Source organism: Martes martes, assembly GCF_963455335.1.
Source record: "Martes martes genome assembly, chromosome: 16".
NCBI lineage: Eukaryota > Metazoa > Chordata > Mammalia > Carnivora > Mustelidae > Martes > Martes martes.
In genome coordinates this window covers 13,779,652-13,801,767 of record NC_137904.1, presented here as the reverse complement: position 1 = coordinate 13,801,767, position 22,116 = coordinate 13,779,652, and the positions used below count along the sequence as shown (strand labels likewise).

The 22,116-nt window shown below is 47.3% G+C and overlaps 1 protein-coding gene across 1 annotated transcript in view; it reads right to left on the bottom strand.

The window, feature by feature from the left end:
- The window catches only part of HS3ST3A1 (heparan sulfate-glucosamine 3-sulfotransferase 3A1), a gene marked incomplete at its 5' end in the record, with an annotated part of 90,861 nt that extends 72,891 nt beyond the window's left edge, over window positions 1-17,970 (bottom strand). The window contains one exon of the mRNA XM_080826782.1: window positions 17,372-17,970. Within this exon, the coding sequence (XP_080682908.1) occupies window positions 17,372-17,970 (599 nt within the window). The remainder of the gene's footprint in view (window positions 1-17,371) is intronic.
- Between the last annotated feature and the right edge of the window lie 4,146 nt (window positions 17,971-22,116).

Here is a 22,116-nt window from a genome sequence, read left to right as displayed (position 1 = left end):
ACAGTGCAAATTGCTTTCTTTTGATTACAGACGACACTAATTTCCTTTAACTACTGTCTTACTTTCTCTGTGGCTACAGAAGAGAAGCCAGAAACTCCAGCCTTTTCGCTTCCTAAATGTCACCCGAGAACCATATCAAGTTTTCCTTTGATTTTAAAAAGTTACCTTGACAAAAAGGCCTTTCCTGGGAAACAGTTTGTCCAGCGAGACACTTCCTCGTTTTCCTGATGGATGTTATAAAAAGGGAAGCGACTCATTTGGCAAAGTATCGTACATCATTACTCAAATCTGAGTTCAATAGTTCAGATTTTTAGAGGCCTTGGGGAGGAAGAAAAAGAACTTTCTGTTTTCAAGGAAAATGATTTTGCCCAACCCTTCAACAGGGAGCTAGAATATTCTACAACATTCTGATAACAGGCATACATAAGTCAGATGTCCAAATCAATATACCGAAATTGCTTCCATAGCTCACTACTTTTCAATTTTTTAAGAACTTCCTGTTTTGAAGGGCAATGATTTGACCCAACCTTTCCAACCATTATGGTAACAGGCACACACAATTCACGTGTTCAAGCCGATACATGGGGAGAGAGTCCTTTAAATGAACTATTATTTATTGGTTGTTTTTTTTTTTAATAGATGAAGGGTAAGCATGCTTTTAAAAATAGAGCCAAACTACAATGTATCCATTTGATGCAGTTTGCTACACGATCAAGGGGCCGCTGGTGGAATGAGAAGGTTAATGTCTAGTGGATTTCTAAGCATTTTATAAACATCACCTTTTATCATTTGCAGTGCGTGACTCATATATCGTATCATTTGATTAGTAATTTTCGTGTTTCCTCTCCCTGGGAAATCAATCATTATAAGAAACCACATCTGAAATACCACCTATCTTTCCAAACGCCTTACGTTTAAACTAGCATCGCCATGCAGAATAACCCCGGGCATGGGCTTTGATAATGTGTACATAGATGACACAGTTCATGAGATCCTATGAAGACAGTGTAGCCATTCAGTATCCAGAAACAGGGGCAATGTTTCTCTTCGAGAAAGATGGAGTGGACAACAGTTACGGGGGAAATTGAAAGGGCAGTAAATTGAGGGTCTCAGGAAATTTCCTGGAAACCCCTGGCTTAAAGAATCATCATCTGACCATGGAGACAGTACCAGGAGCGGGACACGAACGTCTGTTACCTGGCGTGCGCGGTGAAGAAATGAGATGATGTCATTGATGGGGAAGGCTATTTGATGGCTGAAACTTAAAAAAAATCAGCGTTGATGAGAAAGCAAGGAAACATGAAGCAGTTAAATGTCTTGCTTCTCTCATGGAACTTTCAAGCGAGTGTGCAAAAGAAGGCTCGTAAAGCAAGTCCATTTTCCCTTCCACACTTGCAATGGAGTTTAGAACAGGCTGGTGCAGCACTGCCTTGGAAGGCTACGAAGATTTCCAAGAAAACAGGCATATCGACACTGCCTGTGTTCCATAATCAATGCTGAGAGCCTCAAGCATCCATTAAAAAAATTTTAAAAAAAAGTCCTAGCTAAGACCCTTTGATAAAGAAAGTCGTGATCAGGTCACCACATCTAAGCGACCACGGGCAGAAGGCAGGATGTACAAATACAACAACCAAATGAAAAGCCCACTGAGCACATTTTAAGCCCTCCTTTCACAAAGGGCAGTTTTAGCTACATGAGGACTCTCTGTCATGGCCAGAAAGCCTTGTACGAAGACCCCACTAGCTGACTCCAGTCCAGACAGGAGGAGACAGACAGACGCAGGGGCCAAGTTCATTACCTTCCTTGTGTCTTATGACGTATTTCCGTGTACTCATCAACCCACCGCTGGCTGGCGTCTGTCACGTGACAGCCACCCACCAGGTCTCAGGGTCACCAGTAACTTCCCACCTAACGAGACAAACACTCCTCCATCATCCCAAACCTCAACTGCCCCCTTTCACAGCATCTGATACCGCTGATCGTAAAACGCGCCCCCTCTACTGCTAACATTTTGTTGGGAAAATTTTCAACACCGCAAAAACTGGAAGGAATGCTGCAGCAAACACCCTCTGCCTTCCAACTAAATTCTAAATATGTATTTTCCTTAAAAATTTCTATTTGTATCATCACCTTATCCATCCACTCTCTTATCTTTTTTAATGTGTTTCAAAGGAAATTAATAGACATCAGCACGGTTCCCACTCTACACTTTCTGCATGCACGGCATAAATGATAGAAACTATATGCCCTTGGGATAAAAATATAAACACGGGGGCGCCTGGGTGGCTCAGCGGGTTAAAGCCTCTACCTTCGGCTCAGGTCATGATCCCAGGGTCCTGGGATCGAGCCCCAGGTCGGGCTCTCTGCTCAGCAGGGAGCCTGCTTCCCTGCCCCCTCTACCTGCCTCCCTGCCTGCTTGTGATCTCTGTCAAATAAATAAATAAAATCTTTAAAAAATTTTTTTTAAATATAAACACGTTTTCCTGGTCCTGTTCTCTTTGCCCCACTCCTTGTGTTCTGCTGCACATTTTCACCTCTCGGCTTTGTGACGGCTGACAAAACCTCAACAGTCATGCTTCACGTGGCTCCCAAGTCCGACCTCACTCATGAGCTCCTGCTTATCGCCCTGAAGCCCTTCCTGTTCATGCCAAACACACAGATGTTTGCTCTCATCGGTGCCCGTTACTTCTTTCCATGCTCCTTACCACCGTCGCAGAGCCAGAAATCTTCAAATACCCTCCAGTTTCTCCTCCTTCCCTCATGCCTTGTGATCCACACCAAGTTTTATAATCCCTACTACCAAAATTTCTGACAAATCTTTCTCCCATTTCCCATACCCACTGCCCAGCTCCAGATCAAGCCTCCACCGTTGTCCTCTGGATTCCGAGACAGCCACCCAGCTCCGTCTAAATCTTCCCCCTTTTTCTTATGCCACCTGGGACTAGGTGTCCACAGCAGAACCTGAGGCGATCTGTGGGTTCGGTCCTCCACTGGAAGCCCCCACTACCTACTCCCCCATTCCCCCCTCCCGACCTGTAGTGTCCAATATGGCGGCCACCAGCCTCTCCTGAGCTGTAGTGTCCAATATGGCGGCCACCAGCCTCTCCTGAGCTGTAGTGTCCAATATGGTGGCCACCAGCCTCATGGGGCTCCTGAAGCCATGTTGCAAGCATCAAACACACAGTAGATTTGGAAGACTGTGCAGGAAAAATGCAAAATATCTCATCTAGAAGGCTTTGTTTTTGATCACCTGTTGAAATTATCGTAATTCTGACGTCTCGGCTTTCAATCAAACCATTACTGAAATTAATTTCACCTCTTCAGTCTTACTTATAAGGTGGCCCCTAGAAAATTTAATATGCCCAACGTGGTTCCCATTTATATATACAATATTATGTATAATATACATTATAATTATTAACAAGCATTTATATTAATTGTTATCAATAATTTAATGATCAACCAAGATCAGTAATATTAATCATTTATAATTAAATGATAAATTAATACTTAATTTGGTATTAATTAAATTACTGTTATAAATATATGACATATATTTTTAAGTAGACTCCACACCCAGCATGGAGCCCACTGTGAGGCTTGAACTCATGACCCTGAGATCAAGACCTAGCATCAGACGCTTAACCGACGGAGCCACCCACGCGCCCCTCCCATGATATTTCTATCAGACAGCTCTGATCTAGGAGAAAGCCCATCTCCTCACACACGCCAATTACTAATCCTCACAACTCTTTCCCCATGCTTGGTTCCAGCCGTGATGTCTTACCCCTCATTTGCAAAGACAATGCTGAATTCAACCACACGGCGGGATGCTTTCTCCTAACAGTGATCAGCTGGGGAAGGATGATCTCCTGGGGTCCTCCCTCTAAAGGCTTTTGCAGGATGCACCAGGCACCCGGAAGACTAAAGGTTAAACAGAGACACAGGGGTAGATCTATCAACCGAAAATGCACTCAAGTACAAGGTCAAGGAAACATCAGAACAGAATCCGAAGCTTTTTGGGAAAACGACCAAAGTTTCCTTTTGATTTTCGTTCATGTGGTCTCTCTTCCAAAACAGAACGTGTGTCGTCGAGTGTATGATCAACCCCATTGACATGAAATGCCACCATCCTAAACCTGCAGATCTCACCCAACTTTCCGCAGTTCACTGCTCTGCAGGTAGGAGCTCTGCTCCGTCTGAACTGGGTTCAGGTGCAAGGTTAACTTCCACACCACGTGTGCACAGCGGCCATGAAGGTCAGTAGAGGCCACTCACCAGCCAGTAACAAGATTAAGTAAAGAAAGGGAAATCAACCACTTCGAAGCCTTGCGCCCACCCTAGAAGGCTGCAAACTATTGGCAGTGAGCCAAAGGTCTGTTTTGACAAATAAAGTTTTATCGGAACACAGCCCAGCCTGTTCATTTACACACTAACTAAGGGTGCTTTTTCCGGGACAAAAGCATGGCTCAAAGGTTGAGACCTTCCGCGCCCGTGGCATGGGGGGGGGGGCGCTAAAATATTTACTATCAGGTCCTCTGATAGTATATTGCTGACCTCTGACCCAAGGGCCAGTTTTTCATTAAATTAGCAGTCAGTCTCTCTCAAGGCAGGCAGAGAGCTTCACGCCCTGGAGATACAAGGTTGAAGAAGACGAAGGTGGTGATTCCACAGCTCGGAGCAGGACTCCACTTCGTTTCTTGAGAGACCCGGAAGCACATTCATTTTGGACTTCTCTAACAGGACTTCTGTTCACAATAGCCAACATCTTCCAAACTTTTTTTCCCATCAAGAGCCACTGTAACAAATACATTTTACAACTAACCCTCTCTGCACCCACTCATCTATGCCTATGTGAACATCGGAACCAACTTTGTCAAGATAATCCTTGTCTTGCTTATTACTACATGGGATCAACACTCCTATTTCATCCTATCGTAGTAACTTTCATTTAAAAAATTAACAATGGGGGTGCCTGGATGGCTCAGTCATTGGGCGCCTGCCTTCGGGTCAGGTCATGACTCCAGGGTCCTGGGATCAGGGAGCCTGCTTCTCCCTCTCCCACTTTCCCTGGTTGTGTTCCCTCTCTGGCTGTGTCTCTCTCTGTCAAATACATAAAATCTTAAAAAAAAAAATTTTTTTTTAAAACTATGGATTTTATTATAAATTCATGTCTTATGATTCACAGTTTAGGAAACTCTAGGTTTAACCCTAGCTTCTTTGATGGTCTTCCTCCCATCTTAACCACAGACCAAAGGTTATAAACTAGCCACCATTCACCTTCAGATGAGACCGATCAGCTCCCCCCACGCACAATTTTGTTTTTAGCATTGTTTTGGGTTTCTCCTGATCACTATGTTATTTCTCAATTACGTTTTTTAAAAAGTCAGTATTCCGAGATTATTTTGAAAAATCAGAGGGCATGGCAATAATGAGTCTACTTTCTTACTCGGTAACCACCAGCTAGAGCTGAGATGCGATTTCTCCCCCGCTTGCTAAAGCCAACTCGCCACCCTTGGCCACAGGGCAAATGCACCTGAAAATCCCAAGAATTTTCATCACAGGCATTAGCTCCCCATGACCTCCCCCCAAGATAAATATAAAACAGATCCAATTTGTTTTGTTTCCATCATTAAACCCTAGCAGGGCTTTCTAGTAACCCTTCGGCTTTGGGGAGAGTTTTTTAACAGATACTTTTGTATCCCAAATCCTCCCACACCAAGAAGAAAGAGTGAGATCTCATTAGAAAGAGAAACAAGTAGCTTTTACTTCTTCTAAAAAAAAGAAGAAGAAGAAGAAAGAGAGAAAGCAAAGAAAAACCCACAGCATTTGATCAAAGAACAAGAATAATTAAGAGTACACCAGGAAATTAAAAAAAAAAAAAAAAAAAGAAACAGAGGCCAGATTTTGTTTACTCAAAAGCTTTGTTTGGGAAATGAAATAATGTCATCTCTGCAGCATTTTCCTAGAGCCACAACTTTCTAAACTATCAAGGTAGAACAGATGAGGCTCCTCTTTGGAAAGATGAACCGAACAATTAGCTTCAGTTATAGCTTAACCCGTTTTTTTGTTTGGTTTTCTTTTTTTAAACTACATGAACTTTGTAAGAATCTACAAAGATTTATGACCATACCAAACACATCCATCGTTTTTGACTCTGTCCTTCAAACCAGCCTGGCAACTTTGATATTTCTTATCGAAAGGAGAGATCTAATCCAAGTAAGAACACTGAAAAAGGGTAAAGGAATTTTATTCCCATAATTTGATTGATTACTTCCTACTCTGAACACTCAAGAGAGAAAAAGCAAACTTAAAAAAAAAGAAGAAAAAGAAAGAAAAAGCAAACTTCTTCCTGTCTGTACTGGGATTTCCCCTACTAATCTTTACCAAGCAGGCACCAACCATAAAGTACAAATTACTCATGAGGATCCATGGGCCAATCATGCTAGCTGGGCCCCCAAATCTATACGCACCAAAATATTGGGGAAGTAAGTCATCTGAGATGAAAACCAGCCACTGTAAGACAAATTGACCGTTGACTCAATTCAATTCAATGCTTTAAATCACGCATTCTGGAAAGAGCAAAATGTAATGCTGTAACTTGTTCCATACTCCCGAATGTTTCTGTCACGGTTGCCAAGCCTCCAACACCGAATTTGTATCTTCTGGACACGGAATTGTTTCTTAATTGTACTCTCCAGAACGGTACCGTGGAATTAGAAGCCCTAGGTTCTTGTCTTTTAGCAGAACACTGAGCAAGACATGGCGGACCCTTTGTAAGCAAGACAATCTTTATCTCCCAGATACCCTCTGACTCCAGCAACCTTTAGAGTCTGATCCTATACGGCTGGAACCAAAGGAAATTCACATCACCAGCGATGTCTTACGTAGCAATGACCTGACCGCTAGAGTAAAGGGCTTGGTACTCATGATGACCGGCTGCCAGCGAGGGAATTAGATGATGGTGATTAATAAAATAATAATGAAGACAGACAGAATCATGCTTTGGGGTGACAATTAGGCTGTGCCCTGATGGGCAGTATTAGCATACCTCAATTAACAGAAAAAAGAAACGTCAATCAAAAGATGTACATAGGGGGGGCTCCTGGGAGGCTCAGTCGGTTAATCTGCCTTCAGCTCGGGTCATGATCTCAGGGTCCTGGGATCGAGCCCCCGCATCATCGGCATCACTGGGCTCCCTGCTCCATGGGGAGTCTGCTTCTCCCTCTCCCCTTGCTCCTGACCCCTGCTATCTCTGTCTCTCTCTCAAATAAATAAAATCAAGGAAGGAAGGAAGGAAGGAAGGGGGGAGGGAGGGAGGGAGGGAGAAAAAACGTACACACACAGGGAAGAGTGAGAAATCAGGATGTTGGCCATGACTCAGCCGTACTCAGAAGGACCAGGCACGTGTTCAGTGGATTCTTACAGGCAATGACAGGATGTAACGACAGGATGTGATGACAGGATGAGGGGAGCCACCAGACACAGCCCCCAGCTCACCCAGCCCCAACTGCCACGACCCGCAAGCAGCCTTCCCAGCCTTCTGACTGCTCGTTCAACACCAGCTTGGCTTTCCCATACAGCAGTTAGGAGGAAACTTACTCATTTGGACCACTTCATGGTTAAGAGGTTTTGTGTGTGGTTTTTTTTTTTCCATAGTTAAATTGTATTTAACGGGGGGTGGGGGGGTGGAGACCAAGCGAACGGCCAGGATTTTGCCACGCTCAGGAAGATGGATTTTTTTTTTTTAAAGAATTTATTTGTTTATTTGACACAGAGAGATCACAAATAGGCAGAGAGGCAGGCAGAGAGAGAGAGGAGGAAGCAGGCTCCCTGCCGAGCAGAGAGCCCCATGAGGGACTCGATCCCAGGACCCTGAGATCATGACCTGAGCCGAAGGCAGCGGCTTAACCCACCGAGCCACCCAGGCGCCCAGGAAGATGGATTTTGTCATCAGATTACTTTTGTAAAAAAAAGAGACGGAGAGAGAGAAGTTGAGCAAACGCACAAGTGGTTTAGTTTTTCCACACAGACCAACAGACTCACAAAAGTCTACAACTACCTTGAAAAATTTATTTTTCCAACCATATGTCGGTACGTTGCCCAATTTTCGAACGAAAGGTCCAAGACCAGGATCAGACATGTTCCATCCCAAGGGCAGCCTTTCCATCCCCACAATCTTGAAGCCACTGGCAGAACCACACAGGGGTAATTCTGAGAACCCAACAAAATACCCTGGTGGGGAGGGGCTGGCCCGGGGATCCCGCACAGCTCTACCATTGACTTGGCTGTATGACCTTGGGCAAATTACTTCACCTTTCTGGGCCTCTCTTTCCTGATCTCTAGAAGGCAAAAAGTGATAGGATTTATCTAATAACAGTCATCATATTAATAAGATACCCAGACTACATGCAGTAACATCCAGCACAAGGTAAGGCCTCACCGAACATCACTTAATCGTTCCCGTCCATTTAAAATAAAAGATCGTCCATCCAGACAGAAGATCAAGAAGGAAACACTGACCTTGACAATCCTTTAGACCAGCTGGACCTCACAGACATACACAGATCATTCCAACCAGAGTACCAAAAATACACATTCATCTCCAGCACACGCAGAATGTCCTCCAGGACGCATCACGTGCTGGTCCGTGACACAAGTATTCACAAACTTAAGAAGACTGAAACTATGTCAAGTATCTTTTCCAACCAAATGGTGTGAAACTAGCGATGAATAACAAGGGGAAGAACTGGAAATATCATGAAGATGGAGAGATAGAACACATGCTCTTAAAGAAGTTTTAAGATGAAGATTAGAGTAACGAGTGCCTATGTTAAAAGAACGTTCTCCAATGAGCAACCTAACTTGACAGCTCAAGAAACTAGGAAAACAACCACCACATCCAAAGTTAGAAGAAAGGAAACAAAGAGCAGAGCAGAAATCAAGGGAACAGAGACTAGGAGGATATATTTCATCAAATGTCCTTTTCAAGGTTCAAATAGTTTGCTATTTTTAAGAAAGGTTCAAAACGCACGAAGAAAGTGTAGAGCGACTAAGATGGAAAGATGCCAAACACCCAAATAGAGAATGGTATTAAATCACAGAAATTGTCTTATCTACACAAGCATTAGCAGCCTGCTCTTTGCACAAAACGGGTTCATAAAACTAATCCAATCAGTGGGGCACCGGGGTGGCTCAGATGGTTAAGCCTCCTGACTCTTGATTTTGGCTCAGGTCATGGTCACAGGGTCTTGAGGTCAAGCCTTGCATGGGGCTCTGTGCTGGGCATGGAGTCTGTTTAGTAAGAGTCTCCCCCTTCCTCTCCCTCTGCCCCTCCGCACTACTCTCTCTGTCTCTAAAAAGTGCAAAAACTGATCCAATCAGGAAAGAGAATAACGACTAAAAGGAAACCCTGGGGTTTTCGTGTCTCAAGAGTCAGTGCGCCCGGTTTTGTTTTGCTTAAGTAAAGATGTAATGTGGATAACACTATTTTTACAGTTGTTAAAAGTATCAAAGGCAATGTTTCAAGGGAGATTTTCATTACTCTGGTAAACCAGAATCTCCAATGCACAACTGTGTGTGTTTAAAACCAGAAGCAGAAAATGCCATGGTGCCCCCCAGGAGGGACATTTGAATCAGATGACACGGGGCATCCAGGCTCCGTAGTCCCAGTGGGAAGAACCCCCCCCGGGTGCCCAGGTCCTGGTTCTCCAGTGTTCTAGAAGCTGGATTTTCTTTGGTCCTTCCTCGTCCTTGAACCCCGGGATCACTCCGTGTCTGTGTTGCTCCCACGTATGGTCTCCTAAGCCACAGTGTGTAAACCAAAGGCACTAGGTCAAGTGAGCAGACAGAAAAGGGAAGCTGGCGAGAAGATCTGAACCGTGCGGGACCTCAGCCCCGAGAGCAATCATTCCGCCCCATGACCAGCTTCCCTAACCCAACAACTGCTTCTCCTATGTTGCAGCCAAAAAGCCAGACGCCCACGGCGGATTTGCCTCTGACCCCTAACTGCCGTTCTCTGTGCTCTCTCAACCTGTCCCGGACGTCACCAAAGTTTCGGAACAAGCAGGATTCGGTCAGGGGTGGGTGACTTTTTATTTTGTCTTCATGTTAACATGTGCCATCCCTAAGAGAAAGAAGCAAGGGGACACGAGACAGTCTCTTGTGTTTGTTTCAGGGACAGGAGACTAGGAGGGGAGCCGTGAGCCGGTTCTACTGGGGGATCGGCGGAGGGAAGGATCAGCATGTCTGGAAGCGACAGGTGTTGGCAGGGGCAGGGGACGCCAGCAGGCCCACGCCAGGGGCCTTCGGAAGGCAAGAAGGGACAGGGCAGAGACAGGAGCCGGTGGGCAGAGCAGAGGAGTCCTGCGATCAGAGCCCTCGCCCGTGATGCCATAAGGCATCTCCTCCCTTCTTTGTGGTTGTGGCTGTTTTTCCTTTGGTTTTAAAGTAGTATTAGATAGTAAGGCTGTTTAAAAAAAAAAAAAAAAAAGAATAGCACCAGAGTGCCTGGGTGGCTCAGTCGTGAAACGTCTGCCTTTGGCTCAGGTCATGATCCCGGGGTCTTGGGATTGAGCCCCCTGTCTGTTGGGCATGTTCCCTCTGCCCCTCCCCCCTGCTCACGTGCTCTCTCTCTCTCTACCAAAAAAAAAAAAAAAAAAAATCGTGCAAAAAATTCTCAGATACCTCTCCACCCAGACTCCCCTAGGGTTAGCATCCCACATTACTCTCGTACTGTGATCAAACCCCAGAACTGATCTTGGCATCATTCCATGAACAGGCTAGCCCTGTAATTCCCATTCTTCCATCGGGATCTAACCAAGGGTGCCGCACAGTGTTTTACTCACTAGTGGTTAGTCTCTTGTCTCTGATCTGCACTATCTCCGTGTGATAACAAGGCGGTGTTAACCTTAACACCTGGCTATAATGGGGTCTGCCAGGGTCTCCTCTGTAGTGTTCTTACTTTTCTCCTCCTCCCCTGCATAACTTTCACCTGACCACCGCCCCTGTGCCCCCACCCGCCCTCCCCAGGCACGGAGGGGCAGTCCCAGGAAGGATTCTCTCTTTGGGACTCTGAAAGCAACCTCCCGTGACACCATCCCCTGTGGGTGGGATCCTCATAGTCTGTCTCTGTGCATTCGGGATTAAAGATGCTTCTATGTGGTGCCTGTTAGGAATCTGGGGACCCTCCTCCAGAACCTGTACACTACGGGGGAAGGAATAAGTCTGCATTACCGCTGTCAAAATAAAATCATCTGGAAGTATTTTCATTTGAAGCCGGCTTTCAGAAACAGAGGCAAGACACACTAACGAAACTAATCTGGGGCATCTGGCGTTCCTTTTCACTCATGCACATTTCTAATAAAAATCTCCTAATCATTTCTATCTTGTTTCCCAGGTTTATAGTGAAGGCAAGTCTCTTTTATTCCTCTCCAAAGAACAAACTCCTTGCCTGGAAGGAGTGAGCTCAGACAGGCAAAGCACAGCTCAGCCACGCTAGACAGGCGATCCGCGCTCGAGGTGCTACCCAAGGTGACCTGTCCCGCTTTCCCTAATTAAGACTGCACTTTCTGATAACTGAGGTTTTTCCAAGTTCAAGCGGTGGCGGCTTGGGTCCCTTGCTGACTCTCCCTCCCACTAGGTGGCGCTACATGTCCCCTCCACAGTGGGCTGCCCTCCACCGTCTGCAAAAAAAGGAGAAAAGGATTCTATTTTTCAACTGTGCAAGAAAATCACGTGGCTCGTGGCAAATACTAAATTTCATTCATAATGAACACTCCCTCTTTTCTTTCTTTTCTTCTTTTTTTTTAACATTCACTGTCATCTGACAGCTTCTGAAACAGGTCAAGCCTGAACTTTTGGGATACTGTCCTCAAGGGATCACTGGCAGCACGCTGGTCATGACCTTTCTGACTAATGCAAGGAAAAAAAAAAAAAAATCGAGTGTTGCATCACCAGAGACCAGCAACTGGGAAGAGGCTTCAGGTCACTGAACTCCGCATTTCCTCAGTTTCTCAGTTCTGGTTTCAAACAGGTTTATCTGTTAACTGTATCACGATCTGCCACAGAGATTCTTAAAACTGTATCAAACTAGCAAACGCGCTGTGCAGCACCTTAAGACACTGTCACAAAAGCGAGGAACAGGGAGTTACAACATTATGTAGTTACAGTACCACTCTGATTCCCTATTAAAGGCATAGCTTCAGTAAGAAATCTCATTTTCACAACTGTAACTCATCACCCCAGCAGAAACCAACTTTCAAAAAGCGGGAAGTCTAGGATCACCGGGAAACGTACCAAGAAAGGACACTTTTTAAACCATTGAGCCACCCAGGCGCCCCGAAAGGACACTTTTTATCAGCCAAGTTACTATTACTTGGGGGGAGGAAGACGTCCTCCCCCTAAGGAAAAGTGCTAAGTGCGTAAAGTTCCCAGCGGGACCCGGCAGTTGGACTGATGGTTAATTGCAATTTGCAGTTGTTCACATGGTTCCCCCCTTAGAGATGGGAGGCCCGTTCGTTGTTTATATCAAGGAGGTTTGTTTGCTCTGTGACACTCTTCCCCTCACAATGTGAGCATCTGGTCTATGTAAGGTTAGCCCCCCTCATGTCATTAATTGCACAGGCTTATTATTTTATTCCCATGACCCCCTCCGAAACACAGATCTGGCATGTATACCTTGCTGGCCAATCAACAGACTTATGTATACGAGACACATATTTTGGCCGGAGAGTTCTCTTTTCAAGGGGAGGGCAGAGGACCATATTATGGAGGGTTTTTTGCTCCGAGACAGTTATGCCTTTCACATGAAACGTATCCGCACACGATAAATCTCATTGTTATAAAGGAATATTGGAGCATGCGAGGTATTCCCCATTCTAGGTCATAACAAACATGGTTTTTGTTGCTGCTGTTTGCATATGCCTGTTGCATATCCTGAGTGTCTGATAGTGCTCCGGAGTTCGACAGGCCCTTAGTAACTTGCCTGTTACTAATTCCATCCCTTTACACACCTATGCGGTGCGTGTTCTTACCCGCACACTTGGACACACACACATACTCACAGGAACTGGGCTGTCTGAACTACTGGGATGCTAAGCCCGGAGGGGAGACGTTCAGCTAACAAAATGACAGCGCAGCGGCTTCTCAAGGGGGCTGTATGCAGCCTCTGGGAGGATAGAGAGTGTATCGTCTCTGAGAGCTCCTGGGAACTCTTATGCCCAAGAGAAACTGCACCCTCTCCCCCTGTAGATGAGCACCCTAGACTCGCCGTCCAAAGCAACTTCTGCCCGCTTTCCCCCTCACCCCACATCCCGTCCCACTGTTCTTAACACTGCTCTAAGGACAGAAGAGCTCTCTTTGGACTTCAGTCCCTATGACCTTGCATGGGTGGCCAGACTCTGCAGCTCCCTTGGCTCGAATTTCATTTCCACCCCTTCGTGCAGAAGGGGCTCGTCGCTCGGGAGGGTGGGAAACTGTACATGGAGGTACTTTGCAGCTGTTTCCAGCTGCTAAGAAAGGCCGGTTGCTCCTGATAGGAACCGAAAGTTCCTCTGTTCCATCTGCCTCCCCAGTGGATTTGGAAAACAAGGCGAAGATCGTTAGAGGCCAGAAAATTTTAAAATTTTGAAGAAGTTGGGGTGGACGTGGGGGAGAAGAGAACCAACTCCTAAACCCCAAGTTGATTGATCTTTGATCTTCCTGGATGCTATAGAGGAAAGTATTTTAGTGATACTCTTCTCCACTCAAATTATCCAGTATTCTAAAGAAAACACATGAACACATAAAGTACTAGCACTTTCAGAAACACGGAACACTTACTATCTTGCCCCCAAATTCGAGACGAGACGGAAACGTTACAGAAAACATAGTGTTATTTATACATACACATATACGTGTGTGTACACATATATCTTTAATACTTGATAAATAGGTATCGTTTGTCTAACAACAACAACAAAAAACCCAACACAACATACCTTGCTGGCGCAAAAGTACACAGGGAGAGAGAGGTCTTCTTATTGAATTCTAACCTGCTTTTGAACTACCACAGAGGCATTTGACATTCCAGGAAAGGATCCAGAGTTTTAAAGCAAATGCAACAATCCCCTACGTTCCTTTATGAACCCGCCACCCATACAATGGAAATGCAGACTGTTCACTGCAAAGCATTGCTTTCCCATGACATGCAAGCCACAAACATTTGTTGCACTGGTATCATGTCTGCTAAATTAAGTAATGTGGAATGTTTTTTAAAACCCTATCAGGGTGGAGTTTCATTCACATGCAGAAGACTGGGGTGAAGCATCCCCTGTGATCGTTAATAAATTTCCTGGCATATAAATATCAGCCTGTTTTCATTTGTTCTAGAATAACATTAGGACATCTTAAACCAATTCAGAGTAACTTCCTTTCTTAAGGGATTTTGAAAAAAACTCACTTTCTTGCCTTCACTACCAACCTGTTGGAAGAAAGAAATTGATTATACTGGTCTCCCAGTGCAATTTGCAAAGTACTTTATGTTTTCTCCCAGTGGAAATTTACGAGGCAAATTTACCAAAACATCCCAGCCATGGTGTCCTCCTTGTTTTCATTCTCAAAACTCATTCTCCATGGCTTTTTCCTCTGCCTTCCTAACAACACACTTCTCCCTTTGTCTGGACAGTAGGGGGCACTGCCACAACGAACTATTATGGCCAACTGTGAGATGTCACCCGGGGAAAAAACACACGAGTGGACATATAGGATTGTCCCATGTCAATGAGCATCTACAAAATATTTTACACATTTTTTTCCTCCATAATTCACTTCAGGGTGCAAATGCTGCAGTTTTCTTTCTGTTCATGTTGTTGGGGGGCGGCGGGGGGGACAGGGAGTCCGCAGTATGTGGTCAAAATCCCATATTACAAATTTGGGGCTGACTCAGGGAGGTCTCACCCTAACTGTAAATACTAGCTAAACACAAGCAGTAACATGCGCTTAATATAGGTTAAGTAGTATTCCGTGCAAGAGATTTTTTTTTCATAGTTCGTCCTCAGTTTCTCTCGCAAACATCAAACTCCCAAGTTCAGAGCCAAGACGAAAGAGAACTGTGGCAAAATTTCATTAAATAATTGCACAATCCAGGCTGCATTGGTGGAGGGTTTTTTTTTTTTAAAGTAAGAGTTTTATATGTAATTGAGTTAAACTTAAATTTATGCATCCAATAAAAACCATTGCAAATGGTAAAACAAAGACATTGCTCCGACACTTAGAAAATTAAATTCAGCAAACCATGAAGTCTACCGTACAGTTATTTTTGTAACTACCATAAATTGCTTTATAACACTCCTCTGCTGGAATCCAGCAGAAACAATCCAAGGAGAGATTTACTTTACAGCGTGCATCCAGTTTCCAAAAGAGAGAGTGACCTCAAAGTTTATGACTTTTCTTCTTCTTCCTTTTTTTTTTTTTTTTTTTTTTTTGGTTAGTACTTGTGTTTCTAGTTACCTTGAAACCTTCCTTCTCTTACATGAGCTTAGAAAGGCTCACAGAAAACAAGATCCAGGTCTGTAGATATCCTGTGCCCTCAAATACTCATTTCTGGAATAAGAAGAAACAATCCTACTTTGTGGAAATCGGGTCTATATGGCAAAACAAAAATAAAGGGTTTTAGTACTAAATATTTCACCGTATTTAATGGCACCTCACAGCCAAACGTTGTCTTAGACCTTTCGTGAAACTGACTTGAAATGTGTTCCCTTCCAGCACTATACGAGGCCCAATTCAATGCAAACAGCTATAGATAAGAGTTTTAGGGGTCTTTAATCACTTCTTTCTTGTGTCCTTGATGGAAAAAACAGAGCTGCCTTTGTGCTAAAAAGAAGGACCTGTTGTTTTCAGATTCAACAGGTCATTTTTATAAGAACTTCCCAGAGGATACAACATAAATGATAGAAACACAGGGGGATTTTTTAAGTGCCTGATGATTTTAAATGATATATATTCTATATCGAGGGAAGGTTGTTTGTTTTTCTTTCCAACAAATGGAAAGTTACTGTTTTAAAAGTGTTTCATGTTTGAACTTGACTTTTAGGACCCAATGTTTTCTCCTAAGTTGGGTTACTATAAATTCGGCTCCCGGAATCAACCTGGGGGTGTGCCTGACCAGCCTCAAGTAAATAAACTTGTCAGATCATGTTCATTTCTGTTTGGGAGATGAATTATTTGTTGAGTGGACTTTTGAAATATACCTAAATTGTGCTGTCACTTTCTCAATGTTCTTTCAGTTAAAATAACAGAGAATGCATACTTAATGAACAAGATGAAACTTCGTAAAATGAAAATTCCGGCCACGTGATTTTGGGTTGTTCTCAGAGGAAAGAAACAGGCCAATATTTTATGGCAAATAAAATCCAGGTGACACCAGGATTTATTGGCGTTTGGCTGATTCCATTACTAAAGGTGGTCTAAATTTGAGAAGACTGGCAAATTTAAGATTAAGATCCGAATCAGACTTGTTTCCTAAACTTTTATTAGGAGGCTTTTTCACAATGTAACCAGTATCCTTATTTTTCCCCCCTTTCTTCTTTTAAAGAAAAAAAAAAAAAAAAAAGGCTACCTCTTGTGTAAAGAGAATTGTTTGAAGATCTTTAGGAAAGTTTCAGCCAGGCCAAAAGCACAAGGTAGCATTCCCTTTCAATTTAGAGAACACTTTCCAAAACTCATTCCTCACCACAAACAAAAGTTATTTTATCCAGGAAGCCCCTCCTTAAAGCACACTCACTGGCTGTTGGCACTTGTGCGAACATATATTTCCCAACTACCTAGACTCTACCGAGTTCTTGACACTTTTACTAAGTCTCGATATTACTTACCACCCAGGACAATGATCTGGCCAAGGGTCAAGGTAAATGAACACGTGAGCGCAAAGACTGCGGGAGCCCCAGGGGCTAGTTCCGCAGATTAGTAAGAAATAAAAAACTAGGAGTTCTGGGGAGCGCATGGAGTAGACTGCAAAGCTAATGATCGAGGAACAGGTTTCTCACTTAGGAAGTTCCTTTTCCCCCCCTTTAGCTAACAACAGGGTCACTTTCAGGGAGCAGGAGGAAAAGGTGGCATTGGCTGTGTGACGGAAAGGAAGTCCCCAGGACTAAAGAAAAAATCACAGAAGGCCAAAATTTCCCTCCCACCGCCTTCCTCGACACCCCCCTCCCTGGAAGCAGAAGGCACGGGGGTTGGAGGGGGACGAGACCCCTCAACTCAAAAGCAACCACTGAGGACCCTTTGCCCTCTGCAGGAAACCGGGAGGGAGGGGAGCGGGGGTCCCCCCCCCACCCCGCGCTTCGGCTGCGCCCCACCCCTCCCCCGGCTGTGCCCTGCGCCCGCTCACCGGTACCAGGCGAGGCCCTTGTCGTAGCTGCGGTCGAAGAAGTGGGGCTCGGCGCCCACGGCGCGCACGTCGGGGTGCACGCGCAGGAACTCGAGCAGCGCCCGCGTGCCGCCCTTCTTCACGCCGATGATGATGGCCTGCGGCAGCTGCTTGCTGCCTTCGTCCAGCAGCAGGGCCAGGGTCCCCGGCGGGGCCTCGGCCACGCTGCTCCCGGCCCCGGAGCCGCCGGGACCTCCGGCCAGCCCGGGGGGCTCCTCTTCCCAGGCCGCCTCCTCGCCGTCGTCGCGCGGCGCGGGCGGCCGGCGTCCCCGCCACTGCCGCAGCTGCAGGAGGCGCTTCCTGTGCGCCGCCGCCGGCCACACCGCCGGCTGCCTCGGGCCTCCCGCCAGGGCGCCGCGTCCCGGGGCCCCCGCCTCGTCGCCGCCGCCCGACGGCCGCACCGCCGGGCCCGCCAGGCTCTGGCAGCGCTCGGCCAGGCAGTAGAAGACGTACAGGGACGTGAGCAGGGAGCAGAGCATGAGCAAGAACTTCCGGAAGATGCTGCGGGACAGCGGCTCGGCGGAGGCGGGGTGGGCGCCGGCCGGGCCCGGAGGGGCCATCCTAGCCGGAGGCGACGTCGGGCCGCGCGCGGGCCATGCTAGGCCGGGACTCCGCCGGGCGCCGCGACCTCCTGCGGGGGGCCCCGCATCGCCCGTGCGTCCCTGCGGCCGTGCGAGCTGCCCCGGGGGGACCGAGCCCCGGGCGCCCCGCGCGGGGTCCCTGCCTCCGGTCGAGGGGGCGGGAGGGGGTAGTGGTGCCGTGCTTAAGAAACCATCGTCTCAGACTCGCCCGAGTCCCGAGCCTTGGGGTCGCCCTCGGCGCCCCGGTTCTCGGAGCGTCGCCGGATCGGGGGTCCTGGCGGCGGCGGCGAAGGCGTGGGTCTCAGCGCCGGCCCCGAGCGGCCTCTCGGCGCGGGTCTCCGCTCAGCGATCCTGCATCCCTCGCTCGGTCCCGGGGAGGGCACTCGAGGCTCCCGGGCCGCGGAGCTCCGTGCGCTGCAGACAGCTGCGAGCGATAGTCCTTTCCTTCGTGCCCGTGGCCGCCCGGGCGCGCCCTCTGCGCCCCGCTGCGAGGTCCCACCGACTCTCTCTGCCCCAGCGGGAACCGGAGGCCCGCGGCGGGCCGTGCACCCCTCTTCGCGCGCGCCCGGCTGCTCCAAACTGCCTTCGGTCCCCACCTGGGAGCGGCGTGCCGGAGCCCGGCTGCGCGGGACCTGTCAGCGGCCGCGCCACTGTGCTCGCAGACGCTCCCCCGCCGCCTCCCGACCGTCGCCGCCGCCACACGTGGGGCGCGGAGGGCAGCAAACTTGGCGGTGACGTCAACGGCCCGGGCCGCACCGGCCCCCGGACGAGCGCAGCGGAGCGGACGGGGTGGGATGGAGAAAAGGTGGCGCGGACCCCGCAGCGTCGGCCCAATGACATCGGAGAGGGCGGGGGCGACCGGGGCGACGCCCCTTCCCCACTCCGCCCTCCCTGCACCGCCGCTGCCTCGCCCCCTTTCCGGCGAGCCGGGCGTCTGCGGGGGCTCCGGGGTAGTCTGAGTGACAGCTAGGGCCGGCCGGATCCCCGGGGGCCTGACTTCCACCCGACCCACCCCGCAGCCTCCGCTCAGCCCCGACTCCCTCGGAGTCCCTGCTCCCGCCTCTGCCGCCCCATCCTGCCCCCCCCCGCCCCGCCCCCGACACCTCCCCGGCCCTTTGGAAGTTTTGTTGGCCGCCTTTGCCAGTCCCCGAGGCACGCCACGCCCCCGTTTGTCTGGGGGCGCCCTGAATTCCTCCCGGCCGCTCCGGCTTGCACCTACTCCAACTGTCCGCAGCGGGTCGGGAGGCAAACCTTTTAGCCTCTCGGCAGTATTTTATTTTGTCTTTCCTTCTGCCGGTCTTGCCTTGTATTCGTTTAGGATGATCGAGAGTTTCCCCAGGACCTGGAAAGGAGCAACCTCTCAAGAAACAAACCAATAAACGAATCAAGGAGAGACGTCAAGAGTTTTAGAAAAAAAAAAATTAGCCCCGATTTCGCATCCATATGCCTTTTGATGAAGGAATTTGTTTATGTTGTTTGTACTAACGTGTGTGTTTGTAGGGGTGTGTGTGGACGCGCGCGCGCGCGGGCGTGTGCGCACGCGTCTGGGTGAAGGAGTTAAATATCCTTTCCCAAACAGCGGTTTCCTCTTTCTCTTGCCTCCCCTGACCCTATATCCTCTTCACGCGCTCCTCGGAGAGTAGGTCAGGAAGGGATACAAATCACCTTGCTGTTTAATGGAGGGAGGTGGCCCGTGGACCCTGCATGGGGTGGGTTTTTTATTCCATTTCGATTTGTTGCTGATTTCTCAGCTTCCTTGTCTCAGCAGGACGCCCGGCAATGTGGGCGGTAGCCTGACCGCTGGGCACCAACCCGTGTAAGTTACACTGGCAGATTTCTGGGCCCAGTGTAGACGCTGACCAGACTCCCCACCCCCACCCCCCGTCCCCAGAGCAGGCACCGCTTCCTGGGCCTCACAGGGAATTAAGCTGCCCGCTGCTGGGACTTCCCAACCTTCTTCTCGCCTGCCTTCCTGCGTTCTGTGTTCTATTTGACCATGGAAGTGGAGGTCAGGGGAGTCCTACCGACCCTTCTAAAGAACATCCAGTGATTCTAACTCCGTAGGCGGGTGGCGCTGGTGTATTTGTGCCTTTGCCGGACGTCGTTCTATGTTTATGAAGTACCAATTCCACCATATTCTACAAAGCAGCCAAGAGCTTATTAGCTTCCGATGCCTTAAAGCAATGAACTTTTACAAGGATGAACAGCGAGGACTGCCAGGGTCTGCTGTCTCTTTGTGTCCTAAAATTGGATATCGACTAACCAGTTCTGTGTTAATACGGTCTTGCGCTGTAATAGATTGTGAAGTTTTTCTCTAGATATTTCAGTCTGATTTGCAGAAGGAAGACATAAAAACAAAGACCAGTTTAAATTGAAGCTGAAAGCTTATAGAGTCTCATAAGTGCCAACAAACATGCCTTGGTTTCCTCCTTGGGAAAATGATGGTCTCCACGTTCCCTTCCAAAGGTCCAACAGGATACAAGATCATGCATTTATGCTTTCTCATTTCAAACAGGTATTTTCTTTACGGGGACGTTGAAGACCTACACTGTAGAGGAGACACGGTTTCAGGATCACGCACAATGTCTAGGGCAGCGCTGTGCCTCCCAAACAAATTCTGAGCCACAAATCCAAGCCTTAAAGGCAACTTTGAAATTTCTACCAGCCACCTTGAAAAAGGTAAAAAAGAAACAGGTGAAGTCAATGTTAATAATGTCTCCGGCATATCTAAAAACGTGACTTCAACCTGTAGCCAATACAAAAATGATCGAGATCATTTTACGTTCTTTCTTTTCTTATCAAGGCTTCGAAATCTAGTGTGTATTTTACCTTCACAACACATCTTTACTGGGACTGGCCACATTTCAGATACTCGATATCCACAAGTGGCTACTGGCTGCCATTCTGGGCAACATCAACGGGGATGTTATTTTTGGTGAAAGACATGTATCTCTCAGCATCTAAACAGAAAACAGCACGTTCAAATCAGGATAACTCGGGGGAGGGGGGCAGATATTTGCAAAAGAAGTACAATGTCCCAGGGAAAGAGGGAAAGAAAGATTCTTGACAAAACATCAGGGGAGAAGTATGTGGCATTATGTCTGATCATGAGAAAAACATGGAGAAGACTGATTAAAGTCTCTGGATAACATTACTGAGAATCATACTCCCCTACAACTCCTTAGAATATGCTTTGTCTTTGATCCACTTGATGTATTTACTAGAGTGGAAAACAATTCCAGCTCATCATTATTAAACGGGTGCTTTCCAAGAGGAACAAGGGCCATGAAAATACCAAGGAGCACAATGGACTATGTTGCAATTTCTCCTTACTTCTCACTTTCTTCCATCCTTCCTTCTTAGAGTGCATAGCTACTCCTTAAAATTGACAAGGTGGGGGTGCCTGGGTGGCTCAGTGGGTTAAGCCTCTGCTTTCGGCTCAGGTCATGATCTCGGGGTCCTGGGATCGAGCCCCACATCAGGCTCTCTACTCAGAAGGGAGCCTGCTTCCCCCCACCCCGCCTGCTTGTGATCTCTCTCTGTGTGTCTGTCAAATAAATAAATAAAATCTTAAAAAAAAAAAAAAGTGATAGGGTTCTGCTAGGAAAAGCTTTTGTTACCATAGAAGCTGATCTTGTATTCAGGGGTGAATGGGTGAGGTTGATGTTTGGTGACTTCCAGCCTCCTTCTTCTCTCTCCCTAGTGGGTACCCACCCCTGCACCAGCATCCTCACCCAGTGTCCTACCCTCAGGCCTCCCCCAGCCCTGGATCCCACAAACCCATTCGCTCCACCGTACAGAGGACCCCCGCTTATCTTCTCTCATGCCCCACCCACAGAGGGTTTACATTTTAGAATGAAGAAAATCTTTACAGATGCCTTTCTCCTACGCGCCCCAGAAGCAAGAATGCGTGCTATTTTTAAAATGCGGTACATAAAAAAGTACCAAGAATAAAACAAATCATATCCCCAGTTTCCATTTTTATTGCCCAGAGATGACCGTGATTAATATATTGGCTAGTTATTTCTATGTCATATACGTTATTTATATGCATTTCTATATAATGTTATATACACAAGTTCTCTCTATATGGAGATAAATATATATAGAGAGAGAGGTGGATGT